This window comes from Chanodichthys erythropterus, chromosome 16 (genome assembly GCF_024489055.1).
Source record: "Chanodichthys erythropterus isolate Z2021 chromosome 16, ASM2448905v1, whole genome shotgun sequence".
Classification (NCBI taxonomy): Eukaryota; Metazoa; Chordata; class Actinopteri; order Cypriniformes; family Xenocyprididae; genus Chanodichthys; species Chanodichthys erythropterus.
In genome coordinates, this window is record NC_090236.1 from 889,895 (window position 1) to 909,474 (window position 19,580).

The 19,580-nt window shown below is 37.3% G+C and overlaps 2 protein-coding genes and 1 pseudogene across 3 annotated transcripts; all 3 read left to right on the forward strand.

Moving 5' to 3' along the window:
• The first annotated feature begins 1,479 nt into the window (after positions 1-1,479).
• LOC137002496 (gastrula zinc finger protein XlCGF57.1-like) lies at positions 1,480-11,943 on the forward strand. Of its 2 annotated transcripts, XR_010891878.1 has the most exons (3): positions 1,480-1,834; positions 6,824-8,270; positions 11,865-11,943. XR_010891878.1 is itself a non-coding variant. In XM_067362196.1 (2 exons), exons 1-2 carry the CDS (start codon positions 1,750-1,752, stop codon positions 8,212-8,214), a joined length of 1,476 nt encoding a protein of 491 aa, XP_067218297.1. In that variant the 5' UTR covers positions 1,480-1,749; the 3' UTR covers positions 8,215-9,530. The 2 variants fall into 2 exon arrangements, 1 of the variants encoding a protein (XP_067218297.1); XM_067362196.1 differs by lacking the exon at positions 11,865-11,943 and having other exon boundaries at positions 6,824-9,530.
• Positions 11,944-11,945: 2 nt separating this feature from the next.
• LOC137002512 (zinc finger protein interacting with ribonucleoprotein K) lies at positions 11,946-13,846 on the forward strand. Its single transcript, XM_067362220.1, has 2 exons — positions 11,946-12,085; positions 12,274-13,846. Exons 1-2 carry the CDS (start codon positions 12,028-12,030, stop codon positions 12,939-12,941), a joined length of 726 nt encoding a protein of 241 aa, XP_067218321.1. The 5' UTR covers positions 11,946-12,027; the 3' UTR covers positions 12,942-13,846.
• A 3,260-nt stretch (positions 13,847-17,106) lies between these two features.
• Positions 17,107-18,729, forward strand: LOC137003059 (putative nuclease HARBI1; annotated as a pseudogene).
• Positions 18,730-19,580: the final 851 nt, after the last annotated feature.

Here is a 19,580-nt window from a genome sequence, read left to right on the forward strand (position 1 = left end):
CGGGACTTCCATCAAGGCGGTGGTTGGGAAGTTCAAGGAGGCGAGGGCACGCTTGGTGGCTTTTAACCCTTTGAGCGGTACGGTCCCAGATATGGGATTTTTATTTCTGTGCCCCTGGGCATACGGTCCCACCTTTGGGATTTTGGAACATTCAGCGACGTCACAGATTCAAGCTGTGCTTTCACGCTTTGGCTGCGAGACGGATACGCGCAGCTCTTGTCATATATCACAGCTATGCAGTGTTTTCAGCCACACATTTTTTTTTTTAAGGTTTCATACATTTAAATATGCATAAGCATTAAAACAATACATTTAGAATTTATAAAATACACACTGATGTCAGACATACATAATTTACCAAAGAATCCACAGTGAAATGTATAGAGAATACAAACAAGTAATGCTTTGCTGAGACTTTCACATAGTTGAAAATAACCAATTCCGAGCAGCATTAGGATCCTTTGGAAGGTAATGTTATTTTATTCCAGTCAGTATCCTCACCTCACCCTCACTAATGCGACAGTATAGGCAGCACCAAAGCACCATACGATGTAGAAGCAGGTGTTGATTTTTCACAGAGGCAGTCTTTCGCTTCACTATGGCATAAAAAACAGCACATTCCACAATGAGTCATTCACTGACCTTGGTTTCAATAAAAGTTGTTTTTGGACTAATGGGGAAGTTTTCAGTTCTGAAACTTACAGGATATTCTTATAGTATGATGACCTCTTATATGTCAAAAGCTCAAGGAAAATTTTATTTCTCAATTCATGACCCCTTTAAAAGACTAGCTACAACTGAAAATGTATATTATATATAAAATTAAACCCGCTAAAGTGGCTAGAAGTGACTGCATTACACAGAACGGCTGAAATCCACCTGCATTTGGCGGCATGAAAAAATGCTATAGTAATTTATAGTAAATACTATTGTGTTTTTTAACCATACTATAGTAAATTGTAGTATACTGTATATTATAGTATTTACAACACTTTTTTAATGAATGCTACAGCATACTGTAGTATTAACTATAGTGATTTGATAAACTGTAATAAATACTGTAAACTGTAGTGTATTTATAATACAGTTATAGAAAACTTAGTACACTATTGGGTAAGTATTTGTTAGCCTACTATGTTATATTACACCTATAGAAATACCACAACAAATTAATTCAAGTACTTTACTATAATATGGTTTAAAAACACTATAGTATTAACTATAAATTAAAGTATTTTTTCAGTATTCCAAGTATTCCAACTCTAGTATTCCAACACTAAGTGAACACAAAAACGTGCTTTTTCCACCATTGGCATTTATTGCAACAAGGATTTAATGCAACAAACATTTGTACTATTTAACTGGACCAGAGGTGCTTTTTCCCCTTAAAAACAAGATACTTATTGATCCCGCCTCTACAACAGCCCAGAAGGCGGCGGCATGCACTCGGTAATGCGAACCGCCAATAAACCAAAGAAGAAGAAGAAAAAGAAAAAGAGCAACAACAACACGCGCTTCAAAGTTGTTTGTACATCCACCGAATCTAACAAACGTATTTTAAAGTTTAGCTAGCTCAGTATAGGCACTTTTACTGCGTTGAATTAGTATGCGAGTTTCATTGCATATAATCTCCGCATCCTAATGTGGAGAAGATGCTTTTAAAAACAAGCAGGAATAACTCCATTAAACAACGGAGATATATGTAACAGTTAGTGCATACGTTTGCAATTCAGGCATACTGTTATAACGATGGAGTTTATTAAAGAAGAAAGTGAAGACATGAGTTATTGTGAGCCATGCAGAGTGAAAGATGAAGATCCCGAGGAACAAAGAGGTTGGTGTAATTCTTGATTGATTGATTCATTCATTAATAACTGCTGAGGAACAATAATGTAACAAAGTTGGCTGTAGTTATGCATACGATAGTTCACATTTAAGTTAGCATATGGTATCCGGTCTCACTTTATATTACATGTCTGTAACTACTATGTTCTAACGTTTAAATTGATAATTTGATACTGCACTTATTCTGTATACATGTTCATTTAAAAAATACCTGCATGTAATTACAGCTGTGATTAATTTCTGAAAGTAAAACTATTATTACACTGTGGATTCTCCCTTATTCTTGCCTTTTTAACATTATTGGGAAAACCAAAATGTTAAGCACACATTCATTGACAACCAAAAACATTCACACACAGCGCTATCTAGGTAGTCAGCTTCCTGACAATTCTGGAATTTGTCAAATATACAGGGATATTTTTGCTGTTTATAAATCATACAACACGCTTCAAATGATAATTCATGTAAATATGCAGTAATCCATATTCACCTTTCAGATTTCACTTCCAAAATATCCATTCTGTTTAAAAATACAACCTACAATATTCAGCAGGCAATTTTACTGTAAATCTGTTACTGTAAATCCGTTTTAATGAAATGAATGACTTGCTCTAACTGTTGCTCTGCTCTTCGAGAACACGCTTGCACCACCTGATGGTGAGGTAGACTAACAGCAGATGGAGATTATGCTCGGTATTCTACTGCTTTTCCTGCAGTTTCCTGCAAGTCCTAGTTTCCACAGACCAATTTCACCTCAGATGGAGAGTACACCTTCTCACGGTGTCAACTACATCGTTTCAGTACATTTTGATGTCCCCATTGGCTACACAATCATGGGGAAGACTGCTGACTTGACAGTTGTCCAAAAGATGACCATTGACACCTTGCACAAGGAGGGCAAGAAGACACAAAAGGTCATTGCAAAAGAGGCTGGCTTTTCACAGAGCTCTGTGTCCAACCACTACACACAGACGTATGCAAGACATGAGTTTCAGCTGTCGCATTCCTTGTGTCAAGCCACTCTTGAACAACAGACAGCGTCAGAAGCGTCTCGCCTGGGCTAAAGACAAAAAGGACTGGACTGTTGCTGAGTGGTCCAAAGTTATGTTCTCTGATGAAAGTAAATTTTGCATTTCCTTTGGAAATCAGGGTCCCAGAGTCTGGAGGAAGAGAGGAGAGGCACACAATCCACATTGCTTGAGGTCCAGTGTAAAGTTTCCACAGTCAGTGATGGTTTGGGGTGCCATGTCACCTGCTGGTGTTGGTCCACTGTGTTTTCTGAGGTCCAAGGTCAACACAGCCGTATACCAGGAAGTTTTAGAGCACTTCATGCTTTCTGCTGCTGACCAACTTTATGGAGATGGAGATTTCATTTTCCAACAAGACTTGGCACCTGCACACAGTGCCAAAGCTACCAGTACCTGGTTTAAGGACTATGGTATCCCTGTTCTTAATTGGCCAGCAAACTCGCTTGACCTTAACCCCATAAAAAAATCTATGGAGTATTGTGAAGAGGAAGATGTGATATGCCAGACCCAACAATGCAGAAGAGCTGAAGGCCACTATCAGAGCAACCTGGGCTCTCATAACACCTGAGCAGTGCCACAGACTGATCGACTCCATGCCACGCCGCATTACTGCAGTAATTCAGGCAAAAGGAGCCCCAACTAAGTATTGAGTGCTGTACATGCTCATACTTTTCATGTTCATACTTTTCAGTTGGCCAAGATTTCTAAAAATCCTTTCTTTGTATTGGGCTTAAGTAATATTCTAATTTTCTGAGATACTGAATTTGGGATTTTCCTTAGTTGTCATTTATAATCTTCGTAATTAAAAGAAATATATCAGGCTGTGTGTGTTTTTGAATGGAAATAGTTAAAAAAAATAAACTTTTTGATGATATTCTAATTATATGACCAGCACCTGTATAGACAAAAGTGCATAGATATGAAGTTTGGTGGGCTTTTATTTTGGAATAGAACATCAGAATGTCATGAAACTGTGTAGTTGACACCGTGAGAAGGTGTACTCTCCATCTGAAGTGAATTTGGTCTGTGGAAACTAGGACTTTCCTTAGTTTTATAAATGTATGGACAAAACATTGTATATATGAGTGTTGGAGGGCTTTTATTTTGGAATTTAGCAGCAGACAGTGTCAGACTGTGAGGTGTACTATCATTTTCAGGTGACTTTGGCCTGTTAAATTTTTATTTATATTTATTTATTTAGGCCTTTTTTCCCCCATTTGCTCTGGGAGACTTTTGTTTTGGAATTCAGCATATCATACAGTGACAGGGTCCGAGGTGTAGGCTACTATAATTTTCAGGTGAAATTGGGCTGTGAAATATATAAATTTTCATTTATATTTATTTATATAGGCCTGTTTTATTATTATTATTCAGGCAGACATTTATTTTGCATTTCAGCATATCATACAGTGACTGTGAGGTGTACTATCCTTTTTTTTTCTAGTTATTTTCATTTATTCAGACAGACTGAGTGAATAAATGAATGTGAAACCGCTTTGACAGAAGAATACTTTTCAGATCAGTTCTCTGACGGTCTTATTGTTAAGCCCCACAAAAGGCACAAAAACATTAAAAAGCACTATAAAGTTTCCTTGCACTATATACCAAGTGTTCTGAAGCCATTCCATAGTTTAATTTGAGGTACAGCTAAATATTTAAGTCGTTAAATTAAAGTTCACGAACTTCACGTAAATGCCTCCCTCCGCTGCGGCTGTCAATTCAGCCTTCAAACTGCGTGTCACGTTCGGTTACGACAGTCAACACAATGAAACTCCCTCCAAGATGATTCACTGTTCCTATTATTATACATCATCTGTAGACAAAGATACCAGTAATACAATACCCATCAATATATTTGTGCTTTTAACTTTTCAATGCGGAGCGCTGCCGCTGCGCACTGTGAGTCCATGTTGCTTCAAGCGCATCATTCTGCACACGGGATGCGCATTTGCGCTTTGTGCCGCTCTGCATGGTAGCCGTTCATATTATTACTTTTGCGCAATGAAAGATTAATAGCATTTTTTGTTCTGTCCTATATATAATATGTTGCTGCCTCATTAAAAAAACTCCACTATAAATTTAAAAGAAATGTCTTTTTAATTTTATAGTATATATTTATGTGTAATTATATTTAGTTTGTCATGTATGACTCAAACATTCATGAAAAACAAGTCCTGAGTCATGGATGAAGGAGTCAGAGAGAGAGAGAGACCGTGCACTACATACAACAATACATTACAATAAATGTATACACACACAAAACAATAATACGTCCATGACGTAACACACATTTTTTTATTATTACTTGAATATCGGATCGGTATAGGCCGATACTGAATCCCAGGTATCAGTATCGGAAGCCAAAAAGGCGTATCGGAGCATCCCTAAAATATACAACCATGATGATTTTCAGCCCATAAAAATGCGAGCCCTAAAAATACAATGCATTAAAATACAAGCATGGTTAATGCAATGCATATTTTTATCAAGTAGTGCAATTCAAGATGCTTTTTGTTTCAAAAACGTATGGCATTATTTTACTTCCATATGCTCTGAACCACTGATTCAAAACAAAAGATTTGCAAAGCTTCGAAGCTTCTTGAAGCAGTGTTTTGAAATCGCCCATCACTAGATATTGTTGAATAAAGTTTTGTTTTTTGGCACACAAAAAGCATTCTCGACGCTTCATAACATTAAGGTTGAAACACTGTAGTCACATGAACTGTTTTAAATACGTCTTTAGTAGCTTTCTGGTCAATGAAATTGTTAATTATCTTGCTGGCAATGCAGGCCTCACTGAGCCATCGGATTGTATGAAAAATCTTAATTTGTGTTCCAAAGATGAACGAAGGTCTTATGGGTGTGGAATGACATGAGGGTTAGTAATTAATGACAGAATTTTTATTTTTGGGTGAACTAACCCTTTAAAGGTGCTACAGAGGGTGTTTTGTTTTATACATTTTTGCAATATTACTTGAAACTGTCTTTACTAACTGATAAAAGACTATTCATTAGCTGCACTGAAAGGAATAATATTAATATACAAACATCAGCCAAAACATCAGCCAATCGTTTACGCTTGTCAATCACTGCCATTACGTTCCTTGTGAGAGACGTGCACGTTGGCCCTCTGGCTTGTCAGTCACTGCCATGACGTTCCTTGTGAGAGACGTGTGCGGCTGCGCGCTCCAGTAACTTTCCACACTCCACAGGTGCCGCATGCAATGTTTTTGTCAGGAGACAGGAGTAACAACTGCAGATTATGAGTTACCTGCGGTGAGTCCGACATAATGAATCCACTAACACGACACAGCGAATGCCGGTGGTAAACACTCGTGTTCCAATACTCACGCACGAGTTTTGGGAGGCGTTCCCTCGAAATGTATATCAATATTTATAATATAAATCAAAATGTATTGCATTTATGAAGAAAAAGTTCAGCACCCAAGGCTCAATTGCTATTGCCTCAATGGTGTAGTGTCTTTGGATGGATTAGGACTGTTTGTGATTTGGTCTTAGTGACTTAGGAGTCCTCTTGACTACTCCTAACTTTTCACAGACTTAGGAGCTAGTTTTAGCGCTAAAATGCTTTGTGAAGTACTCCTAGAGCAAAAATTTAGGACTCCTAAAATTAGGACTGACATGCCCATTATTTTTAAGAGTTTCTCCTAAATTGGCAAGTTAGGAGCTACTTTTAGCCTTAAGATGTTTTGTGAATACAGTCCCTGAATTGCAGAGCTGGCACATATTTACATTTACATGTTCATCTAAACGCCACTCTGAGCAGCATTGGCGGCATCGGGATGTTCGTTTACATTATATCGCTACAAGGTATTTCCAGCTCCTTAGTGAAAAATGGAAAAGAACTTTGTTTTGAGAATATCATGGCCTTAAAAGAACTTGTCCATATCTTGGAATGAATTTTGACTTTTTGTTTCTTATCACTTTAGGCTTAATGAAAGTGAAAGAAGAAAGTGAAGAACCGAATGAACTTGACGACAAGCACCATTACTATCAGAATTCTTCTAATTTCAATACTGAAGAAAAATCTTTAAGTTGCATACAGACTGACAGGCATTTGAACCAAGAAAAGCCAGAACGAAAAGAAGCCAAAAGGTCATTCACTTGTTCAGAGTGTGGAAGGATTTTCACTCAAAAAAGATTCCTGACGAGGCACTTAAGAGTTCACACTGGAGAGAAGCCTTTCACATGCGTTCAGTGTAGGAAAAGTTTCACACGCAAAGAAAGGCTTCATATGCACATGAGAATTCACAATGGAGAGAAGCCGTTCACATGCCCTCAGTGTGGAAAGTGCTTCAGAGAGAAAAGGATCCTTAAGAATCACATAAGAGTTCACACTGGAGAAAAGCCATTCACGTGTCTTCAGTGTGGAAAGAGCTTCACACAGAAAGTAAACCTGAACACACACATGAGAATTCACACTGGAGAGAAGCCGTTTGCATGCCATCATTGTGGAAAGAGTTTCGCTTGCAAAGGTAACCTTACTATGCATGTGCGAATTCACACCGGAGAGAAGCCTTTCAAATGTCAGCAGTGTGGAGTGAGTTTTACAGAGAAGAAAATCCTTAAGAATCACATTAGAATTCACACTGGAGAGAAGCCCTTCACGTGCTTTCAGTGTGGAAAGGCTTGCACGCAGAAAGGTAACCTGAGGATTCATATGAGAGTTCACACCCGAGAGAAGCCTTTCACCTGCCATCAATGTGGAAACAACTTCAAATGTAAAGCAAGCTTTAATTTGCACATGCGAATTCATACTCAGGAGAAACCTTTCACATGCCTTCAATGTGGAAAAAGGTTTTCGCAAAAATCACACCTGAAGATTCACATGGTAGTTCACACTGGAGAGAAGCCTTTCACGTGCCAGCAGTGCGGGAAGGGTTTTAAACGTAAAGAAAGTTTTAACGTGCATATGCGGATTCACACTGGAGAGCGGCCTTATGCGTGTGACCAGTGTGGAAAGAGTTTCATACAGGTAGTCAGTCTTAAAACTCATCTGTGCTTTAAATCCCCATCAGCACTGAAAAAACACCTGAAGATGAATGGGAATGAGAAGCATCAGGAAACACATAAGAGTGTAAACGCTCATGAGTGTGGTGAAGCCTTCACTAAAACTCGTGAATTGAGAATGCACCAAAGAAATCACAAAGAAGAACAACACTACAAGTGCTCAGAATCCCTGAAAACAAATGAGCGCGTGCACACTGCAGAGAAGCCGTATCACTGCCTTTTATGTGGGAAGAGGTTCAGCTCCTCCAGAAATCTACAGACTCATAGAAAAATACTCTGCTCACTAGGCAAAGAAGTGGAAACTGTGTAAATGGTATGACATTTAAAGTAACACCCAAAAACCCAAAAATGAGGGGCAGTAATAAAGTAAGTAGATTATTGATTCATAAACCTAGGTATGATATTGAAAAATGCTACTATTTTCTTCACTCATATTTAGGCACAATATTAAGATGTACGTATTTGAATTGCATATAAGATTTCCATCCAGTTTGATGGGGGATTTTGATCTAATTGACTTGAGAAATTCAAAGCTCACAGGGAAACCCATCTCTAGTCTCTAATTATAGTCTCTTTGATTCATATTTTACTAAGAATGAATAAGAAAAAAATAAGAATATTGTTCAAACTTCTAATTGTGTAAATTTTTTTCTTTTTTTCTGTTTTGGGGAAAAGACCATTAGCTTTTACTTGAGGAAGAGTTGTGTGTGTGTGTGTGTGTGTGTGTGTTCTGTCTCTTTCTCTGTCCTTTATAGGATTTGGACTGGCGGCAGCAAGGTGAGAGATTAAACAACTGTGCAGGGGTTGAAAGGCCCATATGAGAGGATAGAACTATGAATATGCTGTTGCGTGACATTCTGAACTGAAAGACTCTTTTACAATTTGACAACTGATTTACAAACATGAAGGCCATGTTGGAGATTTTCCAAGTTTATCTATGTGTTAATAAATCAGAATCCTGTGCGCACTTGCGTAAATCATTGATACTTGGCTGCTATAAGTTGCACGTGATGTCACCGTCAGTTATGCCCATTGAGTGGCAGCGTTGGTTTTAAGCGTGATTGCCGGTGAAAAACGCATAAAAAATGGGAAAGAGCTTTTATGCGATTACACAATAGATTTGACAAGAAATCAGAGGTATATTTTTACAGACTGCTGAAAGCTAAAGAAAAGAGAAGCAAATTGATTGTTGCAATTCACAGAAACAACTGGACTCAAGGCAGCAAAATGTGGATTTGCAGATATTTTGTCAATATGTTGAATTTTGCGGTAAAATCATACCATATATACAGTATTGTGTTGGTATATATTGTATTGACAACACATCAGTTAAATATTGGCAGGCTCTTTCGCCACTCAATCCAACTGAGGGGCGGGTTCTGGCAGGAAAGTGACGTCAATGCGTACCCTCTATTGCTGTATTCAGTTGTAAAGCAGAAGCGGCCTACAAACTCCTTGATGAATGCTAAAACAACTTTCTTTTAAGTAAAACATTATTTAATTGTTTGTAACCTTGATTTGTGGTCTTCATTTATCTACTGGTCTGCAGGTCTTAACTGTATTAACCCCTGCAATATATTATCAACTAAATAATTTCCAAGACAACTGACTGAGCAAAATGGACTAGTGATATTAAAATTGAGTGATATAGCATCTTACACACAAAAGCCATTGGCACATGCTGCTCTGCATAGTGGCACATCAGGTTTTCATTGGCTTGTGCCACTTCAGCTTCATACTCGTTGGTCCTGTTCACTGCCATTATAAAGCTTGGATGTGTCAGGATACGTATTAGTATACCTCTGATTGTGTTCATCAGAAAGAAGAAAGTCATATACACACCTATGGTATGTAATCGGGTTTATTACATCCCAGAGTTGTTTCTTTTTAATATAATTTTTACAGTATATTTAAATATATATATAATATAGTTTTGATAACCAGCATGAATATGCCATCATAAATTGACACTTACCAATCGGATATTTCATATAATTGTAAACTAGCATGAGAGAAAATGACACAAGCCATTATAAAGTGACTGGCATCAACCATTCAGAAGTGTGCTGGACCTTGACACTGGCCCTTCACAATGCACATAGATTGAAACTCATCACCTTTTAGTGAAAATTCACCTTTTTGAGATCAAAATAAATCAAAGTACTAAGAGAGCAATTTAGGCTTTCTGCTCTCTAATCACTTTCAAAAAGCCCACTACTTCAAAAAGGAGCAGGCGTAATAAGCCATTGCTTGTTCCACTTCTCACAATTTAAAAATTCTTATATTTTACAGACCTATTAAACATCTCAAGCAACAGAAAATGGCCTTTTAGCTATATCTTTTCAAATTATTTCAACTACATTTAAAGAAAATTGCTTTCCGTTAGGCTTAAGTAATAGAATTTTTGTATGTTAAAAACAACAAATAGGCTATAACACTTAGGCTATGGGGAAATGGCTAACACATGTTAAAGATTTGTTTTAGTATTATTATACTATAGTACAATGAACATTTCCACGGTCATCATCTCATCCAAGTTTGTTACTTGGTAGAAGGAAAGACTTATTCACCAAGTCATCAATAACTCTTATTAATTAGGAATATATGCATATTACAATGTAGTATAACACATCCAAGTGCATTTATAACCTAAATATTAATCAATAAAATGTAATTTAAAAGTAGCCTAACTAGCTAAACTTATTGATAAATGTCTGTTGCGATGTTTAATAAGAAAATAAGCGTAATTTGGTTTAAATACATAGCTAGTAGGCTAGCCTACATATAACCAAATTATGTTTATTTTCATGAACTGTGATAAATGAAGTGTAGGCTACAGGCAAAAATCTCTCTGTATTTTCCTCTCCTATAAAAGTATCACGCAGACCCTTTTGTGCAAATATTCTCTGTATGTTATTTGGAAAACATTGTGAACGACAATAAGAGAGTTAAAGCATACGTGTGAAATCCAAAATAACGCGAGAGATGATTTGAATCACGTGAGTTGGACGATTGATCACATGATCCAGTCACAACAAACGCGCACACTGGGAGGAGTTTATGCCAAAATCACATTAATCTAACGAAAGTCCATAAAAGAGTTTTGGGATTTTTATTTTACGAGGTTTTCTTTGCGGATCCTTAGTTTGGTTTTAATGCAATGAACATTGTTTTTAATGGCATTGGAATAAATTACCACGTAAAAACTGATGGCCCAGTAACAACTATCGTAAGTAGCCTACGGACCTGCGCTGATGTTACTGCTACTGACACTATTGTAACAAGACTTTCCATATAACCAGCAGAGCTCTGACATTAATCTGATTAAATCAACGCATGATTTCGCTGCTGGAAATGCCAGCAGTAAGTAAATGGGTAATTCAGTAATAATATGTCCGTATCGGCCGAGCTCCAAGGGTCCTAGACTTAAATTTGATATCAATTAACTCACAATATTCAATATACAATGTTCACAAACAGACCAAGTGCACAGTAACTCTCGAACAAACCAATGACTTAAATTGTATAAAAAGAGCAAGTCACTGAAGAAGATACACGTACGAGTTAAACCAGTAAGTTGTTAACAATATAAGATTCGACTCACACAAAATGACATTGTGATGATTTCAGATGAGATGTTTGAACATAGAATTTTAAATATGAAACTTAATTTAAGAAATGTTGCTTGAGTAAATGTCTTAATATACCTATTTTGTTTTATTACCAACATTTGTTTCTGTACTTACATTTACTTACATACTTAATGTTTTTGTTTTGTGTAAATATTTTGTCATTTCATTTTGTGAAGTATGCTATTAAACAATGTTAAAAAAAAATGTGTGGAAAATATAAATGTAAATGCATAAAGACTGATAGTCTCTATCAAAATAAAAACAGGTTATGTAAATAACGGTATGCTTGCCTTGTGTAAATTCAATTACTGTTTTGTGTTTTCCTTAGGCCTGGCACCTTTAGTGCAATTCACCTGTAAATTCTGAATAGATTTATCATCCTACAAGTGAAGAAGTGTATCCAGTCAACCAGGAAAAACTAGGTGTAACAACTGGGATCTTCATAGCATAATACTGTTAAGTTGCTGTTTATTAAAGTGGAGCCTGAAGACATGAGCGATCCAGAACCATCGCAAATAAAAAATGAAGATAAAAATGAGGAAGAAAAAGGTTTGTGTCCAATCTTGATTCATTTGTTGGCTGCTGAAGAATGCAGTCACCAGATAAATTATGTGGTGACACGAAAGAAAATCATAATGCACGTAAAATGAAAATTGCATTAAAACTGGTATCATAACCAAGTAGATCGAAATGAGTTGATCGAATTGAGTTTTGACAATATAATTTATTCATTTCAGCAGAAGAAACAGAGGAAAATCAAGAACCGAATGAAGCGGCGTGTAACCGTGAAACGGACCATCAGTATCAGAAGTCTCAGCATTTGACAGCTGGAGAAAAATCATTCAGTTCATCACAGAACATTGACAAAGAAAGAACTAAGAGAACAGAAGCCAGGCCATTCACATGCCTTCAGTGCGGGAAGACTTTTAAACGGGCCACGGATGTCAAAGGTCACCTGCGGTATCACTCTGGCGAAAGGCCATTTACATGTGATCAGTGCGGTAAGAAATTTATTTTGGCGTCACACTTAAAAACGCACCTGTCAATTCATTCAAACGAGAAGCCTTTCTTGTGTTCTGTCTGTGGCAAGAGTTTTTCACGCCTCTGCACTTTCAAAGATCATGAGAATATACACACCGGGGTGAGAGATCATGTGTGCTCTGAGTGCGGCAGCGCCTTCATTACAGCCAATGCCTTGAAAATGCATCAGCGAGTTCATACCGGAGAAAAACCGTACAAATGTTCACATTGCGGAAGGAGTTTCAGTCATTCGGGAGCCCTGAAGAGACATGAGCGAGTGCACACTGGAGAAAGGCCATATCACTGCCCTCTCTGTGGGAGGAAATTCACCCAATCCAGCAATCTGCTGACTCACGTGAAAAGACATTGTCCAAAGTCACGGTGATCAAAGTGCAAATGAGGACGAACTGACATTCGGAAAAAAAATACAACAATCACAGACAGACAAACTCCAGATATGCCATTAGTCGAGAATGAACCTGTTACAATAGCCATTGTGGCCACATCATTTTTATATTTCTGATTACATGTTCTTGATTATTTCTGATTAAACTCATGAAGGAATTAATAAGAGTATGCCTGATTAACTAAACCTAAAATTTTGATAGATGTTATTGATAGTCAACAGAAACATTGATGGGTCTCTGCATGATCAATGACACTTTTACTAGCATAACATAAAACAGTTTTTAAAACATGGACAGGACGGTCAAGTCACCTTAATGTATAGTGCTTTATACAATACATATTGTTTCAAAAAGGGTTTACAGTGATAAACAAGAAAATAATGATTCAATAGTTGTTTTCATCCACCTGTTTTTATGCGCATATCATGTTGTGGCAAATTTGATGTTTCTTCAGTTCTTGTCTCAAAGAAAGTCGAATTTCCAGGTCCCAGGAGATTAACTTTATTGACAAGCAACAAAGTGAAATGCCAGCTCCACATCTAAATCTCTCTAGCCAGGGCACAGTTTTTATACATTATTCTTATCTGTTAAAACAGTGTAAGATCCACCCCTACAGTTCTTTTCTATGATCTCATTTACAGGTGCTCTACAGGTGCCTTAATCTCTCGTGGTGGAATTCTGCCAATTGATGGTCAACCCATTTCCCATAGGCAAAATGAAACATTGTATCAAAACCAATCAACGCTCCCCAGAGGCAAGAAGCCTTCACATGACACCCCTAATATTGATCTTATTCATTTCACAGCTATCTGTTGTCTGGTGGAAAATTACCAGCAAAATATGCTTAGTGACCAAGTTAACTTCTCAGACACATCTGACCCTTAGAGTCACATAGGCCAAGAGGCCTCAAAACACTTTTAGCTTTTATAGTAAGCAAACCAGTTCTACAATTGTTTTCTATAAGATAGATAAAATACTCTGTCAATCACAGGAAAAAATGGGATATGCATAAATTCTATAAATGTGCATACAAAAATGTATGCGCTCAATTGAGGATGATTTCTTTTTTATCGATATGGATGAACTATGATGGAATTTACTGAATAAATCCCTCGATGTGCAGCAAAAATCTGGACTAACCAGTGGATCATTGCACAGCATCTCAAATGTTGGTTTTAAATTCTGAAATGCCTGAGCCAATGTCTGTCATCAGAATCATTTGGTATAATGACCTCCCAGAAGCATTTCACACGATTGCATTCACAAACACCAGCATCCAAAAGCAAGATGAAAGTGTTTATTGTTTTTCAATAGGCTTGTTTGATTCGAAGCAGCGCTGCACAGGTCGATCGGTGTATGATATCAAAATACTGCAAGAGTGATCAGAGAGCAGACTGCTCTGTATGCCTTTAAATTCACTCCTGCGGTACTGGTACCATACAGTAAAACACAATGGAAGGGAATGCTGGGGCCAATTTGTTAAGGTTAAAATATTGTTTCAATGATACAACCACAAGACATAAACAGACATCCATGTAACATGTAACTACCTTTTCAGTGTAACAACAGCCTAAATCGAATGTATAAATTATTTTTTAACAGTTTTACATAAGAATTTTCTTTATTATATTTAAATAAAGGCGGAATTACAAAATTACCTTTAGAACATCAAAGATCACAAAAAATTAAATAAAGGATTTAAATATACAGTATATTAATATTAATAGGTTTCAAAATATTGATAAACTCGATGAAGTCCAGATCTGAACAGAACATCTGGTGAGTTGTTTTACACCAGTAATTCAATCTGTATGGACCTTTTTCATCTTCTTTCTCTTTTGAAAAGTGGAAAGACAATAGTGGGTTTTGTTTATTGGAGCAAATAGGAATTTGTTGTGGTCTCCCATTCCATCCTATTTAAAAAAAAAAAAAAAAAAAAAAAAAAAAAATTAAAGAAGAAGCATTAAACAATGAGGAATGTCAATTTATGCAGTTTTTATTTTTATCCAAATGAGTGAAAAACACCACAAATAAGAAAAAGTTCTTAGTTTACTGATATAATAAAAGACTTCAAAACAAATTAACCTGAACACATGATTTATATCAAACTAAAGGTCACTGCATGCATTCAAGAGGGTCCAGCAGAGGCATTTTCTGTTTATATAGAGGCATATCTGTTTCAGAGGCATTGTTTTGTGTCTTTGCTGTCTTCACAGCTTCACAGACATTAAACCATCCTCTAGTCTCCTTCAGATCGCTGATTTACTGGAGCCTGTATGCTTTCTATCAGCTGTTGAGCAGCAGATCACCGCCACAGGATTCACTCCTTCAGGCAGATCACTTGTCTAAACTCTCGGATTCTGCACGAGTACAAGCCTTTCCCATGATCCTCCTGCTGCTTCTGGCTCTTTCCGCTGACCTGCAGCTTTCTGCCCACCTGCCTGACTGACAGTTCTTCTGGGGAAAAGTCTTGAGTGTCCAGTGTCAAAGCAAAGCCGCTTCCCTCTTTCTCCATTGTGCAGGTGACTGAGCAGATCTCCTTCTGCTTTATACTTCATGTTCATCAGCACCAGCCGGTTAATTAAACTTTCCAGGTAGTTCCAGATTTGTCCACTGGTGGGCAGCGTAGAGACAGGTGATGATTTCACATTCTCATTCTGGAACATACACTGCCTCAACAGGCATTTTAAATTTAAATGATAATTTATTTATATTTATTGATATGTATTTATTTTTATTTAATAATTAGTGTAAGAGCCACAAGTTCTTTATTTCTTTATATAGATGGAGATTTAATCACTTTGAATGGAATCAGTGTAATATTGAATTATTTGTAAATATTTATTTATTTATTTTTTTAAATATAAGATTGGAACAACAGTTTTTTATTTATTTATTTATTATGTTTTTGGGTTCATAACAATTTTCAAAAGTCAGTATGGCAGCCATAATAAACCATAGAATAAATAGGCATATTTAGTCAAAATTGAAAGTTTTGTTCCAAACTAGTTTTGGACTAGTAAAACTCCAGTTGTGACTGTGTTGAACTCAATGAATTGCTATTCAGTTCCATTTCCTGTGATTCCAATTCAAATTCCATATTAACATTCCATATGGTAAAATCACATTATGAAATAAATGTGTTTCTTTAATACACATTGACCACAATTATTGGCACCTCTACAAATTCTTAGGAGTAAAATATCTCTAAGATATATTCCCCCTTCATATTTACATTTTAGCACACCAGGGTGAACATGAAACTACCCAGCCATGGCTTCCTGTTTCACAGGAAACACAAAGGCCAAATTCCCTGAATCATCCACCACTATAAGAACTTCAGAATATGATCTGATGTGCAGCAAAAGATTGTTGAGCTTCACAAAATAGAAAGTCACTATAAGAAAATAGCTAAAGCTTTGAAAATGTCCATTTCCACCATCAGGGCAATAATTAAGAAGTTCCAGTCAACAGGAAATGTTATGAATCTGGAAGAGGACTTGTATCTATATTTTCTTAATGCAAGGCAAGGAGGATATTGACCCAAAACATCATCATATGTTTACATTACAGTCCTAAAAGTAGACAAAGAGAACCCACTCAAACAAATGAGACAAAAATATACACTTTGTTGTTATTTATTTAGAAAAAATATCCAGTATTACAAATCTGTGAGTGGCAAAAGTATGTGAAATCTTTCTCTTAGTATCTGGTCTGTTTCCGGTAACTACTGATCTGTCCTGCACAATGACTTGAAGGAATTTTAGTCCATTCCTCGGTACAGAACAGCTTCAACTCTGGGATGTTGGTGGATTTCCACATGAACTGCTTGCTTCAAGTCCTTCCATACCATTTCAATTGGATTAAGTCTGGACTTTGACTTGGCCATTCCAAACATTAACTTCGTTCTTCTTTAACCATTATTTGGTAGAACGACTTGTGTGCTTGGGCTTGTTGTCTTGCTGCGTGACCCACTTTCTCTTGAACTTCAGTTCTCGGACAGATGTCCTGACATTTTCCTTTAGAATTTGCTGGTATAATTCAGTATTCATTCCCAACCACCACCACAGTCCCAACCACCACCATGTTTCACAGAGTTGATACGGTTCTTATCCCCACAACATGTGTTTTTGGAAGTGAATCATGGTACAGACAAAGGAGATTTCTGAGGAACTCAGAAAAAGAGTTGTTGTTGCTCATCAGACTGGAAAAGGTTATAAACCATCTCTAAAGAGTTTGGAATCCACAGTCAGACAGGTTGTGTAATGGAGGAAATTGAAGGAAATTGCTAACCTCCCAAGGTCGACCAGCAAAGATCACTCCAAAAGCAAGACATGACACAGTCTGTTAGGTCACAAAGGATCCCAGGGTAACTTCTAAGCAACTAAAGGCCTCTTTCATGTTGACAGATGTTAATGTTCACGAGTCCACCATCAGGAGAACACTGACCAACCATGTTGTGCATGGCAAAGTTGCAAGGAGAAAGTCACTGCTCTCCAAAAAGAACATTGCTGCCTGTCTGCATTTTGCTAAAGATCATGTGGACAAACAGATGGCTATTGGAAAATGGAAATGTTTTGTTTCATTGGAAATGTTTTGTGGACGGATGAGACAAAAATAGAATTTTTTGATTTAACTGCTAATACTTTTGCCACACAGATATGTAATAATGGATATTTTTTCTCAATAAATAATTGACAAAGTATATATGTTTGTCTCATTTGTTTGACTGGGTTCTCTTTGTCTACTTTTAGGACTTTTGTGAAGATCTGATGATCTTTTGGGTCATATTTTTACAGAAATATAGAAAATTCTAAAGGGTTTCACAACCATTCAAGCAGAGCTGTTGAATTAAATACACTAAAACTGCACTCATTCAGGGACATAATGTTGATCCTGATCTTGTCAGGCCAACACTCCAACACCAAACCCAAAGGAGTCATGCTTTATCTGCGGAGGAAGAGTGCTTAATCGCTCTGCGCTTTTTTGCATGTGGGACTTTCTACCAAGTAATTGGTGACAATATGGGAGTGAGAAAAGCAACCATGATTAATGTGGTGAAGGCTATGTCAGTAGCACTGGGCAGTCTGATCAATCAATTTGTTTCTTTTCCCAAGGATGACCAGACAGCTCAGACCAAGCACAAGTTTTTTCAAATGGGGAACATGCCTAGCACTATTGGTGCTATTGATTGTACTCATGTGCATATCCAAAAACCTTGTGAAAGGGAGTAGGAGTATGTCAATCGAAAGGGGAGGCACAGCATCAACATCCAACTTGTGGGCAACGTCGACCTCATAATAACCAACTGTGTTGTGAAATGGCCAGGGTCTGTTCATGATGCATGTATTCTAAGAGAAATGCACTATACAGAGAGCTTCAGTCCCACCGATCAAATAGCATAGTATTGGGAGACAGCACGTATCCACTCCTACCATGGCTAATGACCCCTTTTTCAGTTGCAAACACACCTGAGCAGGCACGCTTCAACTCCTCACATTGCAAAACACGATGCCATTGAATGCATAAATGGAGTCCTGAAGAGATGGTTTGTGTGTCTTGCGAGTACAACCCAAGGTGGCATGCAACATAATCCTTGCCTGTATTGTTTTGAATTACATCGCCACCAGGCGTCATGTCCCTCTTGATGACAGTTTTGATGGGCCTGAACCTGATGTAGAACCAGAACAACCACCAATGTTCTTACCTAATGAAGGACACACTGGACATGCAATTAGAGATGCAATTGTGAGAAATTACTTTTAGCTAGGCTACTGAATATATTTGTTGTTATTGCCATTAATATACTGTGGAATTATAGAGCTGTGAGCAACAGTGACATTTATTTGACAGCTGACAGATTTTTTGTTTGTTTGTTTTTGTTGTTTACCATATCTTTTGAAAAAGTGGGCCCATTGTTTAGATACATGGCATCCCATATTCTATCAAATACCAACAAATAAAAAATCAAAACCTCACCGCCTCTGCTACAAATCTAGTAATGGGCCATTGTTGGATCTTCCATCAGGACAATGATCCAAAACAAACATCAAAATGAAAATGAGTCACTGAGCACAAAATGAAGCTTCTGCCATGACCATCCCAGTCCCCTGACCTGAACCTTATAGAAAACTGAAGATTAGAGTGTATCAACATGGATCTGGAGATTCTGTATGGAGGAATGGTCTCTGTCTATATTGCCTCATGAGTTTGGAGATCAGAGAAGACTCAGAGCTGTTATTTTGGCAAAAGAAGGTTGCAAAAAGCATTGAATAAAAGGATGCCATTAATCGTGGCCAACATGCATTATACATATACATATATATATGAAGAGTTCAGATGCAAAAGCCTCTAAGTGCCTTTTCATTGCCATTAAAGTAATATAACTGAACATAAACATACATGCTTGATAAAAATGCTCATTACAAGAAAATTTCAGATGGCATTTAGAGGCTATTGCATCTGAACTCTTCATATACACACACACACACACACACACACACACACACACACACACACACACACACACACACACACACACACACACACACACACACACACACACACACACACACACACACACACACACACACACACACACACACACACACACACAC